Raw genomic sequence first — 20,705 nt, 5'->3', positions numbered from 1 at the left:
AAACAATTATGCAACATATACACTTTCTTGCCTGTCTGTTTTACCTAGAGATTAACATTTTTCTTCTTACAGCAAGATACCCAAAAGCACTTCCTTCCATTTTTTCTTATGTAGTTGCATGCACAGTACTGATAACTAGAGGTGAGTAATTAACTTCTCAGTCATAATAATTTACAAACTTTATCCAGGTTCTCTATTACTGCAGCCAGTTTGCTCCTGCTTAACAAGGCAGCAAGGGCTGAAGCCAGGCCTGTCCCCCCCTCATAAGGTCAAAGTGGGCACACGTAAGTGAATGTCTGCTATGTGAACAGAATAACTGCAAGTAACATGAAAACACTCCCACCTCACAGAATTTCATCAGATCAGAAGCTCTGTCTCTAACATGCAACATGTATTTGTGCCTTAAGGGCAGAATAGCACTAGCAATCTATGCCTCAGCATCGGATAACACATTAGTTCACAGTGAGTTGCTAGTTCTGGTTTGTTTTTAATTTGCAAAATGCTATCAAATTGAATTCAGCTTGGGGTGAGGGACAAAAGGGCTGGGTATGCAGGATCTGTCTGCCACTCACCTCCTGTAGTTTACCACACTCCTTTTCTGAAGCATAAAAACCTCCTTTCCTTCAATCTTTTTATTTTCCCTCAGACTCCATCTTCTTCTTGTTGTTGCCATCAACCTTTCTTAAAATTCCCTTAACCTTGACTTACTGCTTCCCACTATTCTCTAAATGCAATTCTAGGTTCCAGATTCCCATCCTCATTTCTGGATTACCCTAGCAACAACCCTTCCATCATCCTCATCCTGTTCAACTCACTAAGCCTGTCTCAAATCAGAACTGCCTGAAGTTTCTTTTGGTCTTGTTTCACTCAGTCTAGCCCTTGCCCTTCATGCTGTTTTGTATCATCTTATGAAAGTCCTCCCTCCTTAGCTTAAGTTTTATGTACGATATTATAGCAGTGGATATATTTGAAGTATTTTCAATTTAAACAACCAGATGAAACATTATATAATCTCATGTTTTTACCAGTGGGAGAACTGCATACCCGTGATGGATTTTCAGCATGGCTGGAGGAGCTGCTAGTAGCAACTGAATGTTCCATACGTTTCTCTTTTTCTTCTCTCCCTATATTAACAAAACTTACTTAATGCTCTTAATAGGAGTAAGTATCCAAAGCACTGCATTGTTAAAGTGCACTTGTCAACAAAGCTTAGAAATTTTCCTGTTAATGAAGAGCTAAAACAAAGATATCAGAAAACATGAAAGTATCAGGCAAATTACAGTAAATAGTATTTACAGGTTGTTGGTTTTATTTATTTTTTTTTTTTACAAACACTGCTAAACACATTCTTCATTTTTTTTTCTAGCACTACATATTAGATATACCTACCATGTCACTTTACCCATTGCACAGATGAGAGAAGAATCGGAAGGTTTTCAGAACACAAAGACAGGTATGTACTCAATTTGCATTGAAAGCTTGGCTTCAGCTATCACAGTAAAAACAGTTGAGTACATTTCTTCCCATGGTTTTCATTTATTTACACAAAAAAAACCCAAAATCTTCACAAAAAAGATCATTAGAAACACACTGCACCTTTGTCTGTTCGCTTCATAGAGAATCTAATAGTCTGTACAGACTGGACTGATTTCCGAGGAATGCACGGAAGATGTAATGGTTTATACAGTTGATGTTTCTCATTTAACAAAGAAGGATGCTCACTCTCTTCAAATATCCTAAAAAAATTAAGGCAACGATTGGAAAAGAAAGGAAATCATAAAATACAACTGCTTTAAATAAGTGGAGTTTTCAAAGGAGATGCATGGTTCCAGAGAGGTTCTACCTCTTACAGCTCCAGCAATCAGTAAGATTTAATTTTTCCTTAAAGAATACCAGACAGAGAGTGCCACTGAAAGCAAAAGCATGAAATAGCAATAAGTTGATCATAAGAACATTGCTGACTTGAATTTTGTCAGTATCAAAGAAAAGTATTAATAGTTTTGGTTTTACACTTTTGTAAAAGCACTTTAATCATTACTGTAGCTCTGCAATCACACTTTCATATTTAAAAACACTTTTTCACTCCTTGAGGTTGTCCAAAATACTTATACTGTAGGCAGACATAAGACAAAACAAACGGCAGCAAGTGTTTTCACTTGTAGGGTAATTATCTGTGTAAGGTAAATAGCCTTTTACAGAATAGAAAGACAAAAGTTAGCAGAACAATGCAGGATAAAGTGCCTATTTGGCACAGGAACATTTACCATTTTTATTTTAATAATGAGTTTTATTTTATTTTCTTTTTGGCATTCCTGCTTGGCGCCTCTGGGGTTCTAGCTGCAACATCTGTTTTTTGGCTGACTAAGCAAAACTACTCAGAATAACTGAAGATTCAAGCCAGTCTTCCTGGTTTTCTTGAAATTTTTCATAAATGAAAATAAGATAAAAAATACGATGAACTTTATAAGGTAGCATGGAGTAAAGTTAGCAATACTGCTGGTTAAAACATAACAACCTAGAAGCATTGGTTATCAGACCTAACAACACATTAAACTCAGGTGCATGCTCAGCTGTGATCACATAAAATCAGGAATGCACCTCAGTCAAATAACAATGATGAAAAAGAACAATCTTCATCTATAAAGTTACCTAAACACTTAAGTGTTGAGCTGCACAAAGACCTAACAAGCTATAGAAACCATGTACCACCCAATATATCAAAGAAACAAGAAATAATTTTAAAATATCTATTTATTTTATTTACACCAATTATAGATGTTACTTGTCTCAAGAATGAGTGCTACAGGAAGTAAGATGTTTATGTGACCAAATATCTTTAAGATCGGATGTGGAAATCTTTAAACCAAGGAGTGATAAAACTAGAGCTAAGCAGAGAACCCTGGCTAAAACTGCTTCACTTCGTTCAGTGTGGCTCATTTGGCCACTTTATCACAATCATCATTCAAAAATGAATCGAACAAGGCTGCTGCTGATGGTTATGATTTAGATTACCATTAACCTTTTTTTTTTTTTTTTTTTTTACACAAGTTAGGATGCCAATTGTGTTTTTACAAGTTCCTGGAATCAGTTTCTGTGTGTTTTTGTAAAACCTAGCAGACAACCCTCCATATATCTAGAAAATGGCCATACATTAAATAAAGCTTTCTTTTACAATATATATCTATTCAGAAGAATGTATTGATGGTAGAGTTGCAAACAGGACTCGGAAGCTCTTAAGACATATATTTTTACTAACAAAAAATTCCAAAAGAGTCTGCAGTTAAACTTTATAAATATAGAGTACACCTGCCTCCTTTCTTCCCCAAAAACTGTTGAAAAGAAAAAAACACAAGCATCTTCTTTGACATAATTATTAATTACTGAAGAAAAAAAAATCTGAAGATTAAAGCTCAAAATAGTCTGAATTGAAGTAAGATCATTTGTCTTCTTTCTCTATTTCATTATTAGTAAACATCTGAGTAGATAAAAATCTTCATCTTGATTCACTTTGCAAAATAGGTAACATTTTTACTAAAGTGCAAAAAAGAAAGATATCCTTAAGTCAAATTAAAATCCCATTTCTTCAGCAGTAGTTTCTTCTCTGTAGTATAATGAAGACCAAAGACTAGTATGACTTTACCTTCACTGTAGGATTTAAGTGCATCTGATTATACATACAAAAAATCATACTGACTACTGTGGTATTTACGAGGACTCTCTATTGAAGCCAAGTTCAGAATTCTAATCAGGAGCACGTAAGCAAACCCTTTTGGAAGTCGGATTTTTAATAACTAGCTGTCATAATACCTAGTAACTAACTATGAGGTTCTGGTCAGTATGGGGTTGACTCTTCATACATGTTTACACCTGTTAACAGCTTGTATGAGAAGAGAAATCTACATTTTGCAGTCAGCCTAATCAATGACTAGCTGGCCAGCAATGTTCTAGACCTTTAAATGAAAAGTTACCACTGCCATCCTCGTGTCCAAAGAATATACAAACCAGCACCTATTAGTTAACTTCCAAGTTTGTTTCTTGTCTTGTAGTCGTCTAAAGTATTTCATGGGTATTAATTTTTACATTGTTCTGCTCAGAGCTTTCATTGCTCTATTTACTTCTGTCCCTTGATGCTGCTGGTTTCTCTCCACACTGTTATGTCAGTTCGTGGAGATTCAAAACTCTTTTTCTGTCCTTCTTTTGTAGCAGAAGATGAAGATACCTCCTGCTTCTTCACAAAGCTCTCTTCGCCTAGGAGCCACAGTGTAGTGACTGCAGAACAGCTCACAATAGACTCCTGCCTTTAGTACCCATATTCTGCTGTTACATTTTTGTACGTTGTCTTGAGTCTGCAAAGGTTTTAATTCATATGACTCATTATCTTAGCACATTTTCTGTTTGATTTCTTTTTACAGTGATTATATATATATATGCAGATTAATAAAAAAACTATTTTTAATATCGTTGGTTACTTCTATGCTTCTGTGTTCGTCTTAACATTGGTTAATTCTATGCTTCCTTTTTCTTTTAATATACTAATGCCAAATAGGGATATTTTAAAACATTTTTTACAGTTTTCCACAACCCTTTATGCTGTGGATATCTTTGACAAGAATAAGCTTTAAAAAACAAAAACATTAATTAGTAATCAGGTTGTGGTCTGATACTATATGCTATATCTCACATACATGGAGGTTAAAGAGAAATGCGAGTTGGTACAGTGTAAAATGTTTACAGAAACTTATAATCATGACATAAGCCATGGAATTATTTCTTCGGTAAGAGCACCAAAAAGATACACTTGTATGCAACCAAGACAAAACTTCTGGTGGAAGTAAAAGCACCTGAAAGATCCATGACAGAGATAAACGTACAACTGCAAGGTCTAGCAATGCACCCTATGAATTCCGTTCCATTAAGTGTTTGATTGAATACTTCTTACGTCTCCATGCCCAGAATATAAATCTCCTTCTCCTGCCATTTCATTTCTGCATACTGAACATACTTGGGTTCCTTTGAAAATTCCAAGGGAGCGTTTCCAATCTTTTTCACCTAGTCTAACAACAAGTGGATTTCTTGCTTCCCTGTGTTTCTAAGACCTTGCCACTTATAAAAAGCTTAGAAGGCAGAACAGGAATAAGGCTTTAAACCATAAAAAAATCATTCATTTGAATAATTCAGGGATATAAAAGGAGATATTAAAAACCTAAAATGTCCCTAGGAAAGGAGCTTAGAGAGATAACATGGCACATTTCTGTACATATGGTCCACTAAATTCCAATTCAAAACTCTGAAAAACTTCTTTTTCAAGAAGACCATGATGTAAAATCACTTGGAAGACTTTTGGACGTATTTTAAGTTTAAAACGGCTTTTGATCTAACAGAATCAGTTTTAAGGGTGACTTTTTAATACTTACAAGAACTCCAGATGAGTGCAAGATGGTCCTGACGGTGATTTCAGTCCTTGTAGTTGAGCTCAAATTAAAGTGAGTCCAAGTTGTAAATGATAACTGACTGATTTACTAAACCATTAATCCTGTCTATGAAACTTTCACTCATGCTTGTTTTTAAGAACCAAATTAAGAGTTAAATTTCTTAAGTAATCCAGAGCTGAAGACAAATGACATTTGTAACCATGACTCTTTCTCACCAATTATGTGTTTAGTAGAGTTAATGCATTTTATTTCTGACTGTGTTCACTGTAAATGTATTCAAAACCTTTAAAACTATCCACACAGATGTATCACCAGTAGCTGTGAGGAGCAAAGCCTTATACAAAATACTTTTGAATAGTATGTTTCCAGATGCATCTACTTTCCAAGAACCAAAATTAGCCACCACCTCTAGCCACTAAACCTCAAGTAACAGGAAACTTTTAAAATTACATAATTCAACCACACGACCAGGACTGGAGAACCTTGCCAACCATTATATAGCAACAGTTTGAGTTTTGTTGCAGTCTGTGTATAAATGCTGAGATAGTACTCTGAATGAAAGCAAGGGAAAATAAATAATTTTTAAACACACCTTTCCTTAAAATCCTTCGGCTTCTCTAGACTTTTCAGATTTTTTCCTTCAACCATTTCTGAATCATTTTGATCTTCTGTAGTCTCTTCAAATCTCTTAAAAGATAAAGAACAGAGAAACATAAAAATTTGAAAATAATAAAAAAAAAAAAACGTGCTGCAAATGGTTTCTAAACTTGATGAATCAGTGCAATTAAAAGTTTTCTTGTAGCCAGATAAGAAGGAAAGAAAAGGAATTTATGCAATTCTTACTGTAAAGCATATTTAGTTAAATACATTCATATTAACAAAATCTTCTTAAAAATAGTAGGACCTGTGAAGGCAGTATACTCAAGCCCTGGGGCTCCCAAAGGAATTGTCCTGCTATATTTTGTTGAGTATGCTCTGGCACTGTTGAGCTAACATGAAAGTCATCCAAACACAGGGCCTTGAGAGAATTATAGCGTAAACCGAGGTCAACAGAAAGTAAGCTTTAAGAGCCTTTATATTCATGGACACTTCTCTCCAAGAAAACATACATGATGCTATAGAAAAATAATTGCCAATTCTGATATCATCCTGTTGGTCCATGTGCTTGAAAATGTACTTTTTTTATGTTTCAGCAAATGACAGTATAAACACCTACATATATAAAGTATACTTATATAAAAGAAAATTAAAATGCAGTTACCTTTTTAAAATAATTAATTTTCATTTCTAATTCCTCTGCTTCTCTTTCTAGTTCAATTGATTCTTGCGCAGCAACTTCAGCAAGCTTTAACATTTCCTGTGTTTTTTGCCTCAAAGAAGCACTTTCATGTTAAGGGACAAACATGGCAACATTATTTTTTTCAAGCAGTGAACACTAACAGATCCCTCACAGTTCTATGCCATAATTGCAAATTACAGAGCTACAAAAAGCTCTTGACAAATCTACATTTTATAGACAAGTCTCGAAATCTAACTTCAATTAGTCTTCTCCACCTTAATGAAGCTTGTTGACTGATATGTCATTAAACGAAATTTTACTTTCTTCCCTCAAAAAACTGCCATAAAATTTAACTGAATAATATTATTTGACCTTCAATTTTCTCATGGGGAAATGCCTACTAGTGCCACTCTAAGCATAAATAAATTATACTTTTTTAATAAAAACGTGAAAGGTGAATAGAAACTTTCCTCCCCATAAACTGTATAAACACTATGCATCAAGGATACATATGCAAAGCCCAGTCATTAAGGGATTTAAAAGGAGCAGGTTCTGCAGAAACAAAATTTTGTTTCAAATCATTAACAAGTCTAATATTTACAAATACAAGATGAATTAACGGTTCAGGAACACTTATCATTGCTTAGTGTACATAGCAGAAATAGCAGTAGTACTGAAGGTAATGCTATTTTAAACAGAACATGTATGAAAAATAAATTTACATTTTTGAGAGTCTAGTTCTAAAGTAATTTTGGGATGTTTTTACCCCAGGAAGCCCAACGGCAAATCAGCATGTGTATTTTGAATTCTTGTTCCAAATCTCAATTTGCTACAAATTTTTTTCCTTAAAAATGGTGTAACAAAAAGAAGAATTTTTAATCCTTTTAAGAGAAATTGTGATGAATCAGTTAGTGGATTTCTGTACAGCATTTCTAATGTGCAGTACACTAGCAACAGTCTGTACAGTTTAAGCATTGATAATAATAGTACCCAGAATGTCCGAGCAAGCGTCTTCTTTCAACTTATATTGTTCAGACTGCTTCAGAATTCTGTTTTGGATTTCTTCAATCTCTTTCTTTTTTTTGTAACACTCCTGTGCAAGAGCAGTTTCTGCATACTTTTCATGGTGTTGCTTCAAAATCTCTTTATACTGGATTATGTAATCTTGATACATTTTCCTATAAAAATAAATCACAATTTTTTCCACTTATTAAGCTATTGTTTATCAGGAAAAAATGACTAGTTTATGGAATCAGCTCAATTAGACTTGCTGTTGTTCTGCAAAAAGTAGTATTACTTTTAGCATATCACTATTTGACTCTAATTTTTCTCTTCCAGCTATTTTCAAGGAAGCATTCTTTGTTACTGTACATATCAGAGAATACATCCATGATATAACAAACAGTCATTATTCTGACAGGAATGTAGACCATACCATGTTCAAAGGTAGCTCCGCAGATGACAAATGTTTCTTCCTTCTGTAATTATCATGAAAATCACAGCAAGCCAAATTCTCTGCTTGTGTTCACTGGCGCAACACCACTGTTTTCAGTGGAGCTGTATCAAACTTACACTAAAAGAGAATTTGGCCTAGCGTCCAGTCTTTACAGCAGCCTTATGCATCACTCAAGAGCAGCCTCCAAGGAAATGCTAAGCAACCTGTCTGATTCAGGGAAGACTTAAACACACACATTAGTGTGTGTTAGTCCTAAAAGAATAGCGCTATCCATGCTTAAGGTTAAGCAAACATTTAAACGTCCAATTGGCAAAGGGACAGAATACTCAGTTTTTTTAAGAACTGCCATCAAAATTAATCCTACACTAATATAATTTCACTGACATCGTGTGAGTACATAGCTACAAATTACTGAAGTAAGTAGCATCAATTAAGAGGCCCCGTTAAGTAAATGCTTGTGACATCTTATGAGTTTAAATGGGCTTCAGAAAAAATTGCTATAAAAACAAATACCATAACACACAATTGGATATAATTCATCACATAAGGCTGAAAATTGATCAATATTATGTTTGGAAAAAAAGAGAAAGAAAAACACTGTTGCACAGAGCAGCCATCACCTTGTGTTAAATCAATGACAGTGACTACATTGGAAAAGACTTTACTTGGTCTGTTTTCTCATTCATACAAGGAATTTACAAAGATAGATTGCTAATGACAGATCAATATTCAACTGTCTCATTGGGAAGCATCTTTTGTTACACCAATAATGATGCTAAGCATAACTTTCGTTACAGGTCATTTCCAGTGCAGAAGTAGTATCTTTAGCTGAGTAATTAATAACACTGAGTAATTAACAAAAGAACTAGTTCGAGTTCTTAATGTCACACACATGTAATGTAAGTATAAACCTACAGGAAGTCTGTATTTCCCAATAGACAAGTCTTAATTATTTACAGTCTTTTAATAGTATGAATAACGACCATAGCCCAGTATATTTCTCTCTGCATTTGAAAGCAAAAGCTTAATAACTGCTTAAAATGAAATTAAGTCATTCATCTAAAATGTTTGTATTCTATTCAACTCATCCTTGGAAAAAAAAAAGGATGAATTTGGACATATGCAAAATACATAGTAAGAGTTGATGGTACGAATTTATGCAGATGGTACACATTTATAAAGACCTACCACAGCTCCAGACATCTAGCACACATCATTAACACAGCCTGGTCAATTAACTGAGAAATAAATATTACACAAGTTGCTTGATATTAAAACAAGCCACTACAAAATCATAGATTTGAAGGTAAAGGAAATGTCATCATCTAGTAAAAGGTTATGTTAACAATGGAGGGGCAAATTTAAAAATACTAAGTTATTAGTACACCTGTAGATTAGCCAGAAATTGCTTTATGAAACAAATTATGATGCATAATAGCAACTAAAGCCACAGACCCACCTGGTTCTCTGCATTAAGCATTCTTTAAAGAGTATGTTTTATCTCAGACTGCTATTAATAACTTGACTGAAAGACAGACGCTTCTGGCTGCCCACTGGTTAGGCTGGGCAATGGAAGAAAGTAAAATTTGTGCCCAAAGACAACAGTAGAAGTTTCTGCACTTACAAAAAGAAATGTATTTTTTTTTGTCATAGGAGAAAAAAACTAAGATATCAGTTTTCAAATAAAACTATGCTCCAGGTACTAGCTCCTGTTAAAGTGACTGAAGTTCAAAACACCTGTATAGAAGAAAGCAGTTGTAGATTATCACTGCTGTGATTCAAAGTTATGAAACCAACGAACTGAGACTTCTCAAACTTGATGTAGAGAAGGACATTAATCTATTTGCTTTTCTCCACGGACAGTCTTTGGAACCCAAGAAGCTATGGGATTTACTGAAGATTTGTGTATACTGTACCAGATTTACAAGGTATGAAAGATGGAAGATATTTAGTTCTATGGAATGTAATAGATGCTACAAACACTAGCTGAGCAACAACGAAATTTGCCGATATACAATTAAGAATGCATTACAAATAAATGTAAAAAAATAAATAAATAAATCGAAGCAAAATAATTTGTTGCAACTGGTACATTTAAAAATTCTGAAAATAAACCTCAAACTTTAAATATATGCCTTTCCCAAAAATCTATTTTCCAAAGATAAATATTTCTAGCTATATATGGTATAGTGTAACAGTCTTGAGAAATTATCATCATTTTTAGTATTTTTCCTAAGTAATTCACATCCTCCAGTTCATGTAGTTAAACATAGGCTATTTAGAATTCAGCACTGTTCACACTAAAGCCATTAGAAAAAGTTCTAATTTAATGTCAAAAGGAAAAAAAGACAACATCCACAAAGCTCCTGAACACTACCTTGATAGTTACTTATTCCTCTTTCCTTTTTTATTGTTCTTTCCATCCTGAAAATATCACTTCTAAAATGTAAGTGATACATAAGTGATATTTTCAAGATGAATTTCCAGTACTACACATTCTTGTATGTTCTTGAAACTAATAATAATAAGCAAATAAATAAATAAAACTGAATGCTTTTAAAACCTCCACAGTAAGCGCCTAATTAAATGTAAATTGATCTGCCCATCTTTTAAAAACATCCTTCAATTTAAAGCAGCATGCCTTGAATATCCACTTATGCCAAATAAGATGGGCATTCAGCACATGAAGTTTTAAATATACTTATTTGTCTTCCTAATTTATGTATTTAAAATTTGTTGACTGCACATCTTGCTAATTTGAGTTCATCATCAAATGCTTCAGTACAGAGGAACTGTATTTGAAAGAAATATCTGAAGACCACTTTTGTAAAATATATAAATTAAATTCATTTTATGATTTATAGTCATGGTGTCTTATAGCGAAGCTCAGGAAAACAAATCAAACACTTTTGTGTTGGAATTGAAACTAGTTATCTAAAGAAACATTTCAAAAGTAATGATTCTTTGGCTTGTCAGATCTAATTAGTGAAGGCCAAAATGGCTTAATCATATACTTATAGAAATCCAATTTAGCCTTATTTTTCACCAAATATGGAACCCTAAAAAGGAAGACATCTACTTCTGCTGTCTCGAGCTACTTGAAAGAAGGACACAAACAAAAGAACAAAGCCAACGTAACTGTAGTTACCTACAGTTACACCTCTAAAACGGTATTTAGATAGCTAGATGGATCTGCCATGATTTTTTCAGCATAAGGCTAACCATTCTCTTCCCCTTCCCAGGCAGATCAGTGAAGGTGAGCAGTCTCCCTAAAATGAAGATCACTTTTATCTGAGTGTTAAACAATACTTCAGAAGGTTAACTTTGCACAACCCATTTTGAAAATTTCAGTGAAGATTTTCAGGAACTGTTCTTTATCCCATTCAGTGTAGGCAGCTACATTCCAAAACAAGACATTTCTTTAAAAGGTAGAAATTAGAAGATGAAACTTAAATGAAATGCCACTTACTAAACAAAATTGAACACGTAATTAATACTGACAAGAACCTTACTCAACTGGTCTTAAGATGGTTATAGAGTAGGCTTTCCATAGGCACTTACCTTATTTTTCACGATTATTCATTCAATTTGTATGCTTTGTAGTTATTTTGAAGAATATATAGAAGTATATGAAACTTTTTTTTGTATATTCTAATAGTCATATTTAATTCATATTCACAAATAAGAAAGGCTCAAAAATATCTGAATGCATCTGTTATCTTATTTAGGGCATGTATGAAAGTAAAGGCTTAGGGTCATCTACATGAAGCTTCTGAAAAAAAGCAGAACTTAAATATTTTTCAAAAAGTCTTCCCAAACCTGAGTATCTGAAATACACTATGTGAAGACGTCACAATAATGGTTAAAAAAACTCTTTAGATTAAACATGTTCCTGCAAACGTGGCCAGATATTTCATATTTCTGCCAAAGCAGAAATATTAATTACCTTTATTTCACAGGCTTTTCTTGAAATTATCGACAATTCAACAGTGTTATGAAAAATTATAATAGGCACTTAGGAAGCAACTGAATTTGGAAAAAAGCATTTTTTATCCTCTTTCACTAGTAACTACAAAGTAGCAGATGAACTCATACTAATATAAACCAGATACTCTTTTATTACACTGAAAAGTTTACCAAAACTTTCTGATGCAGACTGCTTTATCTTTGCTCATCAGTTTAGAGAGGTTAATAGGCACTACTGCTAGAAACCTCATCTCAGATATCATAGATACCTCTCATTTTCTGTAGATTCTTGCAGAACTTCGAGTTCATTTTTCAAATATTCTTCATGCTTGCTAAGAATTGCATAGGTGGGCTTCCAGCTGTGGAGAAAGTACAAAAAAGTATATAAATGGTCTCTCCTAATAAAAAGGCATTTAAAAATTAAAACATCAACAAGTTACTTTGGCTAGCTAACTAGAACAATTAATGTATTTGAAAGTCAAACGTGAATGGTTTTAGTGCAGAAAGCTTTTACATGCATACATTTATTTTCTCAAGATTTTAAAGTTGCACATTCAAGAATATATATAGGATTAGCAACAATTATAAGGCACTTTTTAAGGAACAGAGTGAGCTTCACAAGCTTTTAGGACCCTGCTGCTAACCATTTAGGCATCAAAATGCAAGTTTTAGGTACTCAGAACAGTACCACCAGTAAATCCTTTAAATGTGTACGTTCTTGGAAATGCACGCTGCTTTTTCTCACCAATATCACCAGCACCTATCTCATACTTAAATGCACGCAGCAGCCACCAACTCAAAACTTCTTCCATTTGCTAAGCAATTCCTGCTCAGAAAACAGCCAGAAAGAGATGTTGCCTTTCAGTACGATAACCCAGAGACCGCAAGGGCTGACCTGGAAGTCTGGAGTCATAGATTCCTATAGAGTGAACTGATAGGTCCGCTTTGCCTCCTCTCATGTGGTTCTCCAACAGCCTTGAAACACAATTAATCCATTTTGTGTGGGTTTTTGTTTGGCTGGTTGGTTTGGTTGGTTGATTATAATTTCAGGCGCCTCATATAATTTAAGAGCTATGATGCAGCTCACCAAAATGATGTTCCCACAGCAGGATGCTGTAGATTAGACTGAAATCACAGCAACTTCAGGAAGGAAAGGACTTCAGGACATGATGGACTTAAGACTCCTGAAGCTATGCCAACAGTACTTTCTCAATATCCAGGTATTAAAGATGCCTCTTCCCTGAATGTGGGACCTCTGGGAAACAGGCAGATAGACTCTGATTCAAAATAAATTAAGATGTGATCTTTAGGAGAGGCATATAGTGGGTCTTTAAAAGGAAAACATCCTGCCTGAAAAAAAGGATAAATACGGAGCATGAACCATTAGGTCCTGGATGTTTCCTACCTTCCCAGCTGAGATACTAGCTATCAGAAAAGATGTTTTCACAAAGAATTGTAACAACAAATTGCCAGGGTGGGGCTCAATTACAGATTGTGAGAAACAAACTTAGAAACCTTCAATGCATGGAGTCTTCAAACAGAAAGTAATCTTTTATTAAGACTGAACAGATACCTAAGTGTTGTGAGGTGAGGGAAAAAAAAAAAAAAACAGAAAAATTAAACTTAAGCCTACGGAGCTAAATATATTATTTTGCTACTGAAATTCTTCTCATTCAGAGAGAATAATCTCTGTAGCGACAGGTTGCAAACAGCCAACTTCTGAGATGCTGGGAGCTGAGATTCAGATGATGGCTGCATCATCTGAGCTAGACTGGTACAGAGATCCCATTTACGATGAAAAAGAAGCCCATGTCCCCTCCAAGTGTAACTTCTACAGAAAAAAGCAGCACACCCGTTCTCTCTGGTCAGGGCTTATAACTATCTATAAATTCAGCATCTGTCTAGAACACGAGCTACTCTATGGCAACACAAACACCTAGAATGAAATTTGAGTGGAACTATTTGTCCTAGGAGATGTGCACGTAAAAAACAACTTCAGGAAGACGTACATAGATCCTATTAAAGATGAAGATTGAAGAGAGAAGAAAAAAACTATAAGCACCGGAAACACAGCTAGCTGGCAACCAAATAAATCTGGGACAGGAAAGATACAGGTCAAAAATAAAGTTACATTTAAAGGGATGGAAATAAATGATGAGAAGAAGAGAAATGGCAATACAGAACAAGGTCACAACTGAACAAAGCAAGCAATTCTCTACTGGAAATGAGAGCAACTGAGGATATATGGTACTGTTTACACCGTATATTCACTACTTAGGGCAAGTAAACAGCATTTTGGGATGCGAGTATACCCTATGGTTCAAAAGCAGAGAGTTTGTTACATGCAATCATACAAAGTAGGACTGTGCATTTGCACAAGCACTCCAAAGCTGGAATAAAACAGAGGCTGCAGTAAAAGCTACTGTAATGCAAGTTCCATCAAGAAAATAAATAAAGAACAAAGACCCCACAACTAATTTGCTTAAGTCCAATAACCCTGAACAAAAGATAATGTACTTCAGGTGCTGAAAAAAACCACAATATAAAACTTTTATGAAGTTTTATATAAAAAAAATATTAATTATATATTTAAAAGTTTTATATAAAACTTTTATAACAGCATTAAAATTTGTCAACAAAAAAAGCTGAATGAGAAAGTGCAGCATCCATCCAGGAAAGTTAGCGTTATTTAGCACAAATTGTTTGATACCATTGGTGATTAAAAAGTAATTACAAAATGCTACTTCACCACACCTACCACAAATTCAGCAAAAAGCTACACTTTAAAGAGGTCAGATTTTAAAAAGTAGAAACCAAATTTACAGGCATAAAAGTGCACTGACACACAAACACTTTTCTTCTTCTTCCAGAAAACTCTGTACCTTTCTTTGGAGGAAAAAAATGAGCAATGAAAAAGTCATGGAGCTTTTGTTAACCAAAGTGCAAACCATGCTGTGTTATGTTTCATATTCACACCTATTCTGCAGATAAACAAAACCCACAAAGTATGAAAACACAGTTTTGCAGCAGAACAAAGCATAAAGGATCCCAGTTGCTGATCTATTAGTTTGTTAAACGCATCACCGTTTCATGGAGGGTCTTGGTAGCTATCACATTTATTTGTCTTTCCTTTCATTGGCTAGGGTATAAAAGATCTTTATTCACACTAAACTGAAAGCACTAAAAATTTCCTGTGGTTTATCAAGTGGGACAAGCCAGAAGTTTCTTTTCTAAATTAGTAATATTCTGAGTTTATCTGCACTTATTTCCATGAAATCTCACCATCCTTGAACCCAAATTAAAACACTAGAAGAGAAAATAAACAATAAAATTGGAAAATAAACAATCAAATTGGAAAAGGTTCCATCAACTGTATTTCACCACACATTCTTGTTTTGGGATCAATATTTCAAGTCTGAATCATTCAATCAACTATATATTAAAAAAAAAAGTCATCACTTTTCCAAGAATACGTATTTCATTTTTGTCCCTGTATGCCTTCAGTTCTTTGTTAAACAGACTAATATGGATCTTTTTAGAAAACACAGTAGTGTCCCTATACAGGTCTCATGTATTGTATTTTCTGTAAACTTGCTGCATATAAGAATCCAGTATTTTGTTCAGAGTCTTTGAACGTGCTTCAATATGCTTATGATGCCTAGTAATCCAGACAAAAATTAGTTTCTTTGGGAGCTCTATTGAGCACTACTGGCAACTCAATGTAATAATACTTGTCTTTGAATCAATCAACTGTGAGGATGATTGTGACTTGAAAACAATATCTGAATTTACAAAATCGACAGTAGATCATGTTCAGTGTATATGGAGTATCGACTAGATAAATATCAGAAGTTTAAGATGATTCTAGTACATAAGGTCTTTATTTGCCTGATCTCATAGCCAGGGCTTGTTTATTGCAGTTTTCAGTACGTTGTTAAACAACATTTTCAATAATATAAGACACAAAATATCATCCTTCTGCAAGCATAGCCTTTGTATGAATAAACTATCCATGAATGAGTCATTTCTCATTTTCAGTCTCTTTACAGTAATGCCATTGATTATTCTTTTTAGGACCTCAGTCAAAGTCCTTTGAATTCAATGATTAAAAATTAGGTCAGATCCTTAATTCTACCCTTAATTTTTTGCTTCCGTATTTGCATCACATAACAGCTACAACTTCAAAAAAAATAGGGAAGTAGTGTGAATGATTTCAGTAATTTACAAAAGTATTAATTCTACAGTGTGTTGTAAGCAAGAATTTAGTATAAAAGAACACTGAGATTTTCTTGTTAAGCTCAAATTTTTTCCTAACTTTTTATGATAAAGCTATGAATCATTACAGAATGGCAATCAATTCAAACAGCTACCAACCATACCCACTTCAGACACTATTGATTCCATTCTTTCTTCTGTTTTCAGCTAGTTTGAAGTAAACCTAGAAAGAACCCTGATGCTATCTTCACTTCTCTTTTTTATTCTTAGAAACACACATATTCTCCATTCATATCCTGCAAATGTTTTCAAATCTGCTATAGACATTTATTTTCAAGCACTTATCTCTAGATACAGTTTTGCAAGAAAACAAAAAAGATGAGATTTGCTAACAAATCATCACTTCAACTGCCAAGAGCTAGACAGACTTTAGAAAAATGAATACTGCAATGAAAAGACAGGATTACATCATCTGTGCCAAATTTTCTGTATTGTCAGATGTCTACATTAATCAAAACTACAATGTATACAAAAATAGAAAAATCATGTTTCTAATGTTCATGTTCAACCTTACTACCTGAATATATTAGCATGCTGCAAAGATGGTACCTGTGACCTCTGAACATTTTTATTCTAATAAAGCACAGGCAAACTTAAATGCAGCTTGTTTTTCTATGATTTATTTGTTCAGGGGATGGATAATACTGCAATTCTTGTACCTGATTTAGAGGTTAATAAATAATTGGAAAATACTAAAGTTTTCTTTTACTTCACTCCTGTCTGAGCACACATATTCTTACACTACTTCCTCAGCGACTTTCTTAATGCCACCTATGCCCAAAAGTTCAGCTTATAGTGTACTTACGCATTACAGCTGTCCTTACTATTCTCATTTTGCTTGCGTAAATCAGCAATTGCATCATTGCTGTTATTTATATTTTCCTTCAACCTAGCAATTTCATTCCTTTTTTCTGTGATTTTTACAGAATACACTGAAATATAAAAAAAAAATGTTTAAGTACTTCTTTCAAGATATCCATTAAATAAAAAGTCTACATTCAGGAGGAGTCAAAATTTCTTCCAAAATACTTGGACTCGATAGTGCAGATGAGCAGACAGCCTGCAATTAAACAAAGCAACAACAAAGTGAATGAAAAGGCTTGAGCTGTGTGGTACCTTAATTTTCATTTAATATTACGAGATTGGCTTTGGAAGGAAACACTGATGCTGTTTTTGCATCCCCATCTGCATAAAACTGAAGTAATTAATAGTGGTAGAAAGTAAAGCGCTCTTATTAATAGTTAAAGCTGACCCTTGTTTTCTCTGGAGGCCACAGAAGTACATGTGTCTGCAGACACTAGAGGTAGTATACAGGAAAACTGGAGTATAAGCCACTTTGCCTTTGCTAACGCTTGCATCTGGGGAGACTGATTGGAGTACAAAAGTTGCTTGAGATAAAGGTCTCTTTTAGACATGTTTTCTTTTACAGAAGTCCAGAAATACAAATGTTTTGAATGGGAAAGCTGACTTCAAGAAGGGAAAAATAAAAACATCACTAACAGCGTACTAAAAGCATATACACAATTGACTGCCGAGATCAGGAACAGATACATCCAAATAAAAAAGGAATTTACTCAAATTGGAAATCTGTAATGTAAGATAAATTAATATATTGAGTAGGAGATAGAGGTTAAAAAATGGGGAGCGTGCATTATAATGACAAGTCTTCAAGAACTATCATATTTGGGGAGATCCTTAAGGCAGACTCTAACTCCTGCCTTTTCTAGCGACAACTCGTAACAAGAAGAAATACTGTCTTAATGGGCAGTTAGCAGAGAATACAAATTGATGAACATTACCAGCATTCTTTTTCACAAGTGAAAGCTGCGACATCTATGATGCATGCTCACATTGCAATGCAATGAGCACAACTAGCTGCACGTTTTTACTCTGTGCTGTTAATTTATTCTTTCCTACAGGGTTTCAGAACTGTTTGTGCCAACTCTCCCTTACCATCACGGCTGCCCTGATGCACTGTAAGACAAAGGCAGTGTCCCTAAGCAGAAGTCACTCAACCACAGCCATCCTGCCCTCCTCATTGATTTAACCAGGACAGTCATCTTAGTTATGTGAGATGTATCTTAAGTTGTGTGAAATGCTGCTCTAGAGCTTCAGGTCATCCTGAAGTCTGGGCCTGGTTTTGCAGTACTTGCTACATATTCACTACGCCACCTGGGTTGAAACCAGTAAAGAACATCCGTCAGAGATGAACATCAGTCAGTGAAGAGGAAAAGAATCCGAACATATTTTAATATCTTAACACCTTGAATTGACTTTACTTAGCATGAAGCTTAACTATTGGGCAGGCAACATATGCTTCATTTCTGCAGAAAAGAAGGTGTATTTGAAAATAGCCTGCAGATGACATTTTGAAATTTACCAAGATATAACTATGTTTTAAAAAGTCTATTATATAATCAAAGCTACACACTTAACATTTCATTTAGAATTTTCTATAGATAAGCATTTTTGAAACAAGTGTGAGCTGTTGTATTCACTTTTACTTCCCTAAAGACCTCGTGGATGAGATCCATCCCACCCAAGTTTACAATACAGACATCTAGACACACGTGGCACCACCCACACTCACTATGAAGTGACAGAATTTTTTTTTTAAAGCATACTTTATCTAATCTTCTTTAAACTCTTACTTTAGGATGAGACAAATCACATCCTAGAAGTGAATCTTTCTCTTCACTGATTATAGAGGGACTCCAGCCAAAAAGTCTGATGAATCTTACACCAAAAGTCAGACGCTGAATGACACAACTGTTCTTCTGCCAAGTAGTACTTACACACAGACTAAATTAAATCAGTGGAACTCTTTCTGGGTAAGTTTTTGAACAATTTCACCCAAACATTTAGAAGTTCATGTGTTGCTTGTGAGTTCATACATATATAGATATTTCTGAACAGAACAAAACAGCTATAGTATGTTACTACACAGAATTTGGATTTTCCCTAGAAGCATCCTCATTTACAATAAGCTTACAAAAACTTTAAGACAAGAAACAGCTCTAAATTTAAATTACATGACCAAAGAGTTAATACAGAATTCTAGGTGTATCAGATTTAATGTTATAGATGTTTTAAAGTTTAAAATACTTCAATTTAATATTGATAAACCTCTAAATGTATAAGTACATGCTTGGACATATAAATCAAGATTATTAGAAATACAGGAACACCAATCAGACCAGAATGCTCTCTTATTCTTCTTCCTCACGGGTATGAATTTCAGTTTCTACTTATGGGGTACCAGTGATGAGCACTGATGTCCTCAGGTCATCTAAAGAACAGTTCCCCTACAGACATTCCTGTAATGGAGTGATGCAACATAGCAATGTGGTAAAAAAAATCAGTCAAGATCTAAGATCATAATATTATGCTGTTTGTTAGTCCTAGGTAAAAAGAATTTCATGTGGAGCAAGACTTTCCCATTGGGATTACTGTTTTGGATTCCGAATAAAATTTCCAGCTGCTTGACTGCAGAAAAGAAGAACCAGGCTTGAGTAGGTCACAGCAACTGAGAGAACTTTCATTATTATAGGAAGACAGAAAGAGAGAAGAAGCAGTGAGGCAGAGGTCCAAATCTGGGCAGAACAAAAACCATGAAGAAAGAAAGGCAGGCAAGTGGCAGATGCATTGAGCAAGCACAGCTGAATCAAAGAACTGCCAGTTACTGTGAGGAGCCACAGAGTAAGAGCAGGAAATGGCGCAGCATGAAACTGGCTGTCCATGAGACAGCTGAACAGCATTAGCTAAAAGTCGAAAGCAAAAGCAAAGTCTGCTAGGGAGAATCACCAAGTATTGATGGCAAAAGATGAGGTAGGGTGAGAGCAGGACACTGGACAGCTTTATTATTAAGCTTGCTTCCGCTCCTGCAGCTCAGAACACGTACCGGGACTAATGAAACAAGCAGTGTACTCAATGATACAAATAAAATGATTATTAAAATGATAACTTATCACTACTCACAATTTATCTGTTGGTTAACGTGTTCTTTTGCATAAGAAGTTTGCTTTAGCTGGAAAACTGCAAAGAAAAATAAATGCTTTTTCACATTTACCTACAATGAACTGTGAAACAAACGTTATGCAATATTACCTGCACAGGCACCAATAAACAAAGATTTTAACGAGATATCTAAAATTACTCCTTCAGACAAGCAGTTTTGTCATTAAGTAATTGATAGCACCCTGCTTCATAACCTCATAGTGAATAAAACATTCTGTAGGCAATCACCGAAACCTTAATACTACAAATTTGCTTGTTTGAATTTAATGTAACTGTAAAA

At 34.5% G+C, this 20,705-nt stretch overlaps 1 protein-coding gene across 3 annotated transcripts in view; it reads right to left on the bottom strand.

Moving 5' to 3' along the window:
* The window catches only part of C5H14orf39 (chromosome 5 C14orf39 homolog), a 31,653-nt gene that overhangs the window by 6,765 nt on the left and 4,183 nt on the right, over window positions 1-20,705 (bottom strand). For all 3 annotated transcript variants that reach the window (XM_048066261.2, XM_013183129.3, XM_066998479.1), the window contains exons 3-11: window positions 20,387-20,443; window positions 17,214-17,340; window positions 12,403-12,492; window positions 7,702-7,889; window positions 7,221-7,263; window positions 6,694-6,814; window positions 6,025-6,119; window positions 1,597-1,736; window positions 1,045-1,124 (exon numbers count right to left, since the gene is read on the bottom strand). In XM_048066261.2, coding sequence (XP_047922218.2) covers window positions 1,045-1,124; window positions 1,597-1,736; window positions 6,025-6,119; window positions 6,694-6,814; window positions 7,221-7,263; window positions 7,702-7,889; window positions 12,403-12,492; window positions 17,214-17,340; window positions 20,387-20,443 — 941 coding nt within the window. The remainder of the gene's footprint in view (window positions 1-1,044; window positions 1,125-1,596; window positions 1,737-6,024; window positions 6,120-6,693; window positions 6,815-7,220; window positions 7,264-7,701; window positions 7,890-12,402; window positions 12,493-17,213; window positions 17,341-20,386; window positions 20,444-20,705) is intronic.

Source organism: Anser cygnoides, chromosome 5 (genome assembly GCF_040182565.1).
Source record: "Anser cygnoides isolate HZ-2024a breed goose chromosome 5, Taihu_goose_T2T_genome, whole genome shotgun sequence".
Taxonomy (NCBI): Eukaryota; Metazoa; Chordata; class Aves; order Anseriformes; family Anatidae; genus Anser; species Anser cygnoides.
Note: the sequence above shows the minus strand (reverse complement) of the source record. Positions and strands in the feature narration are given on the sequence as shown.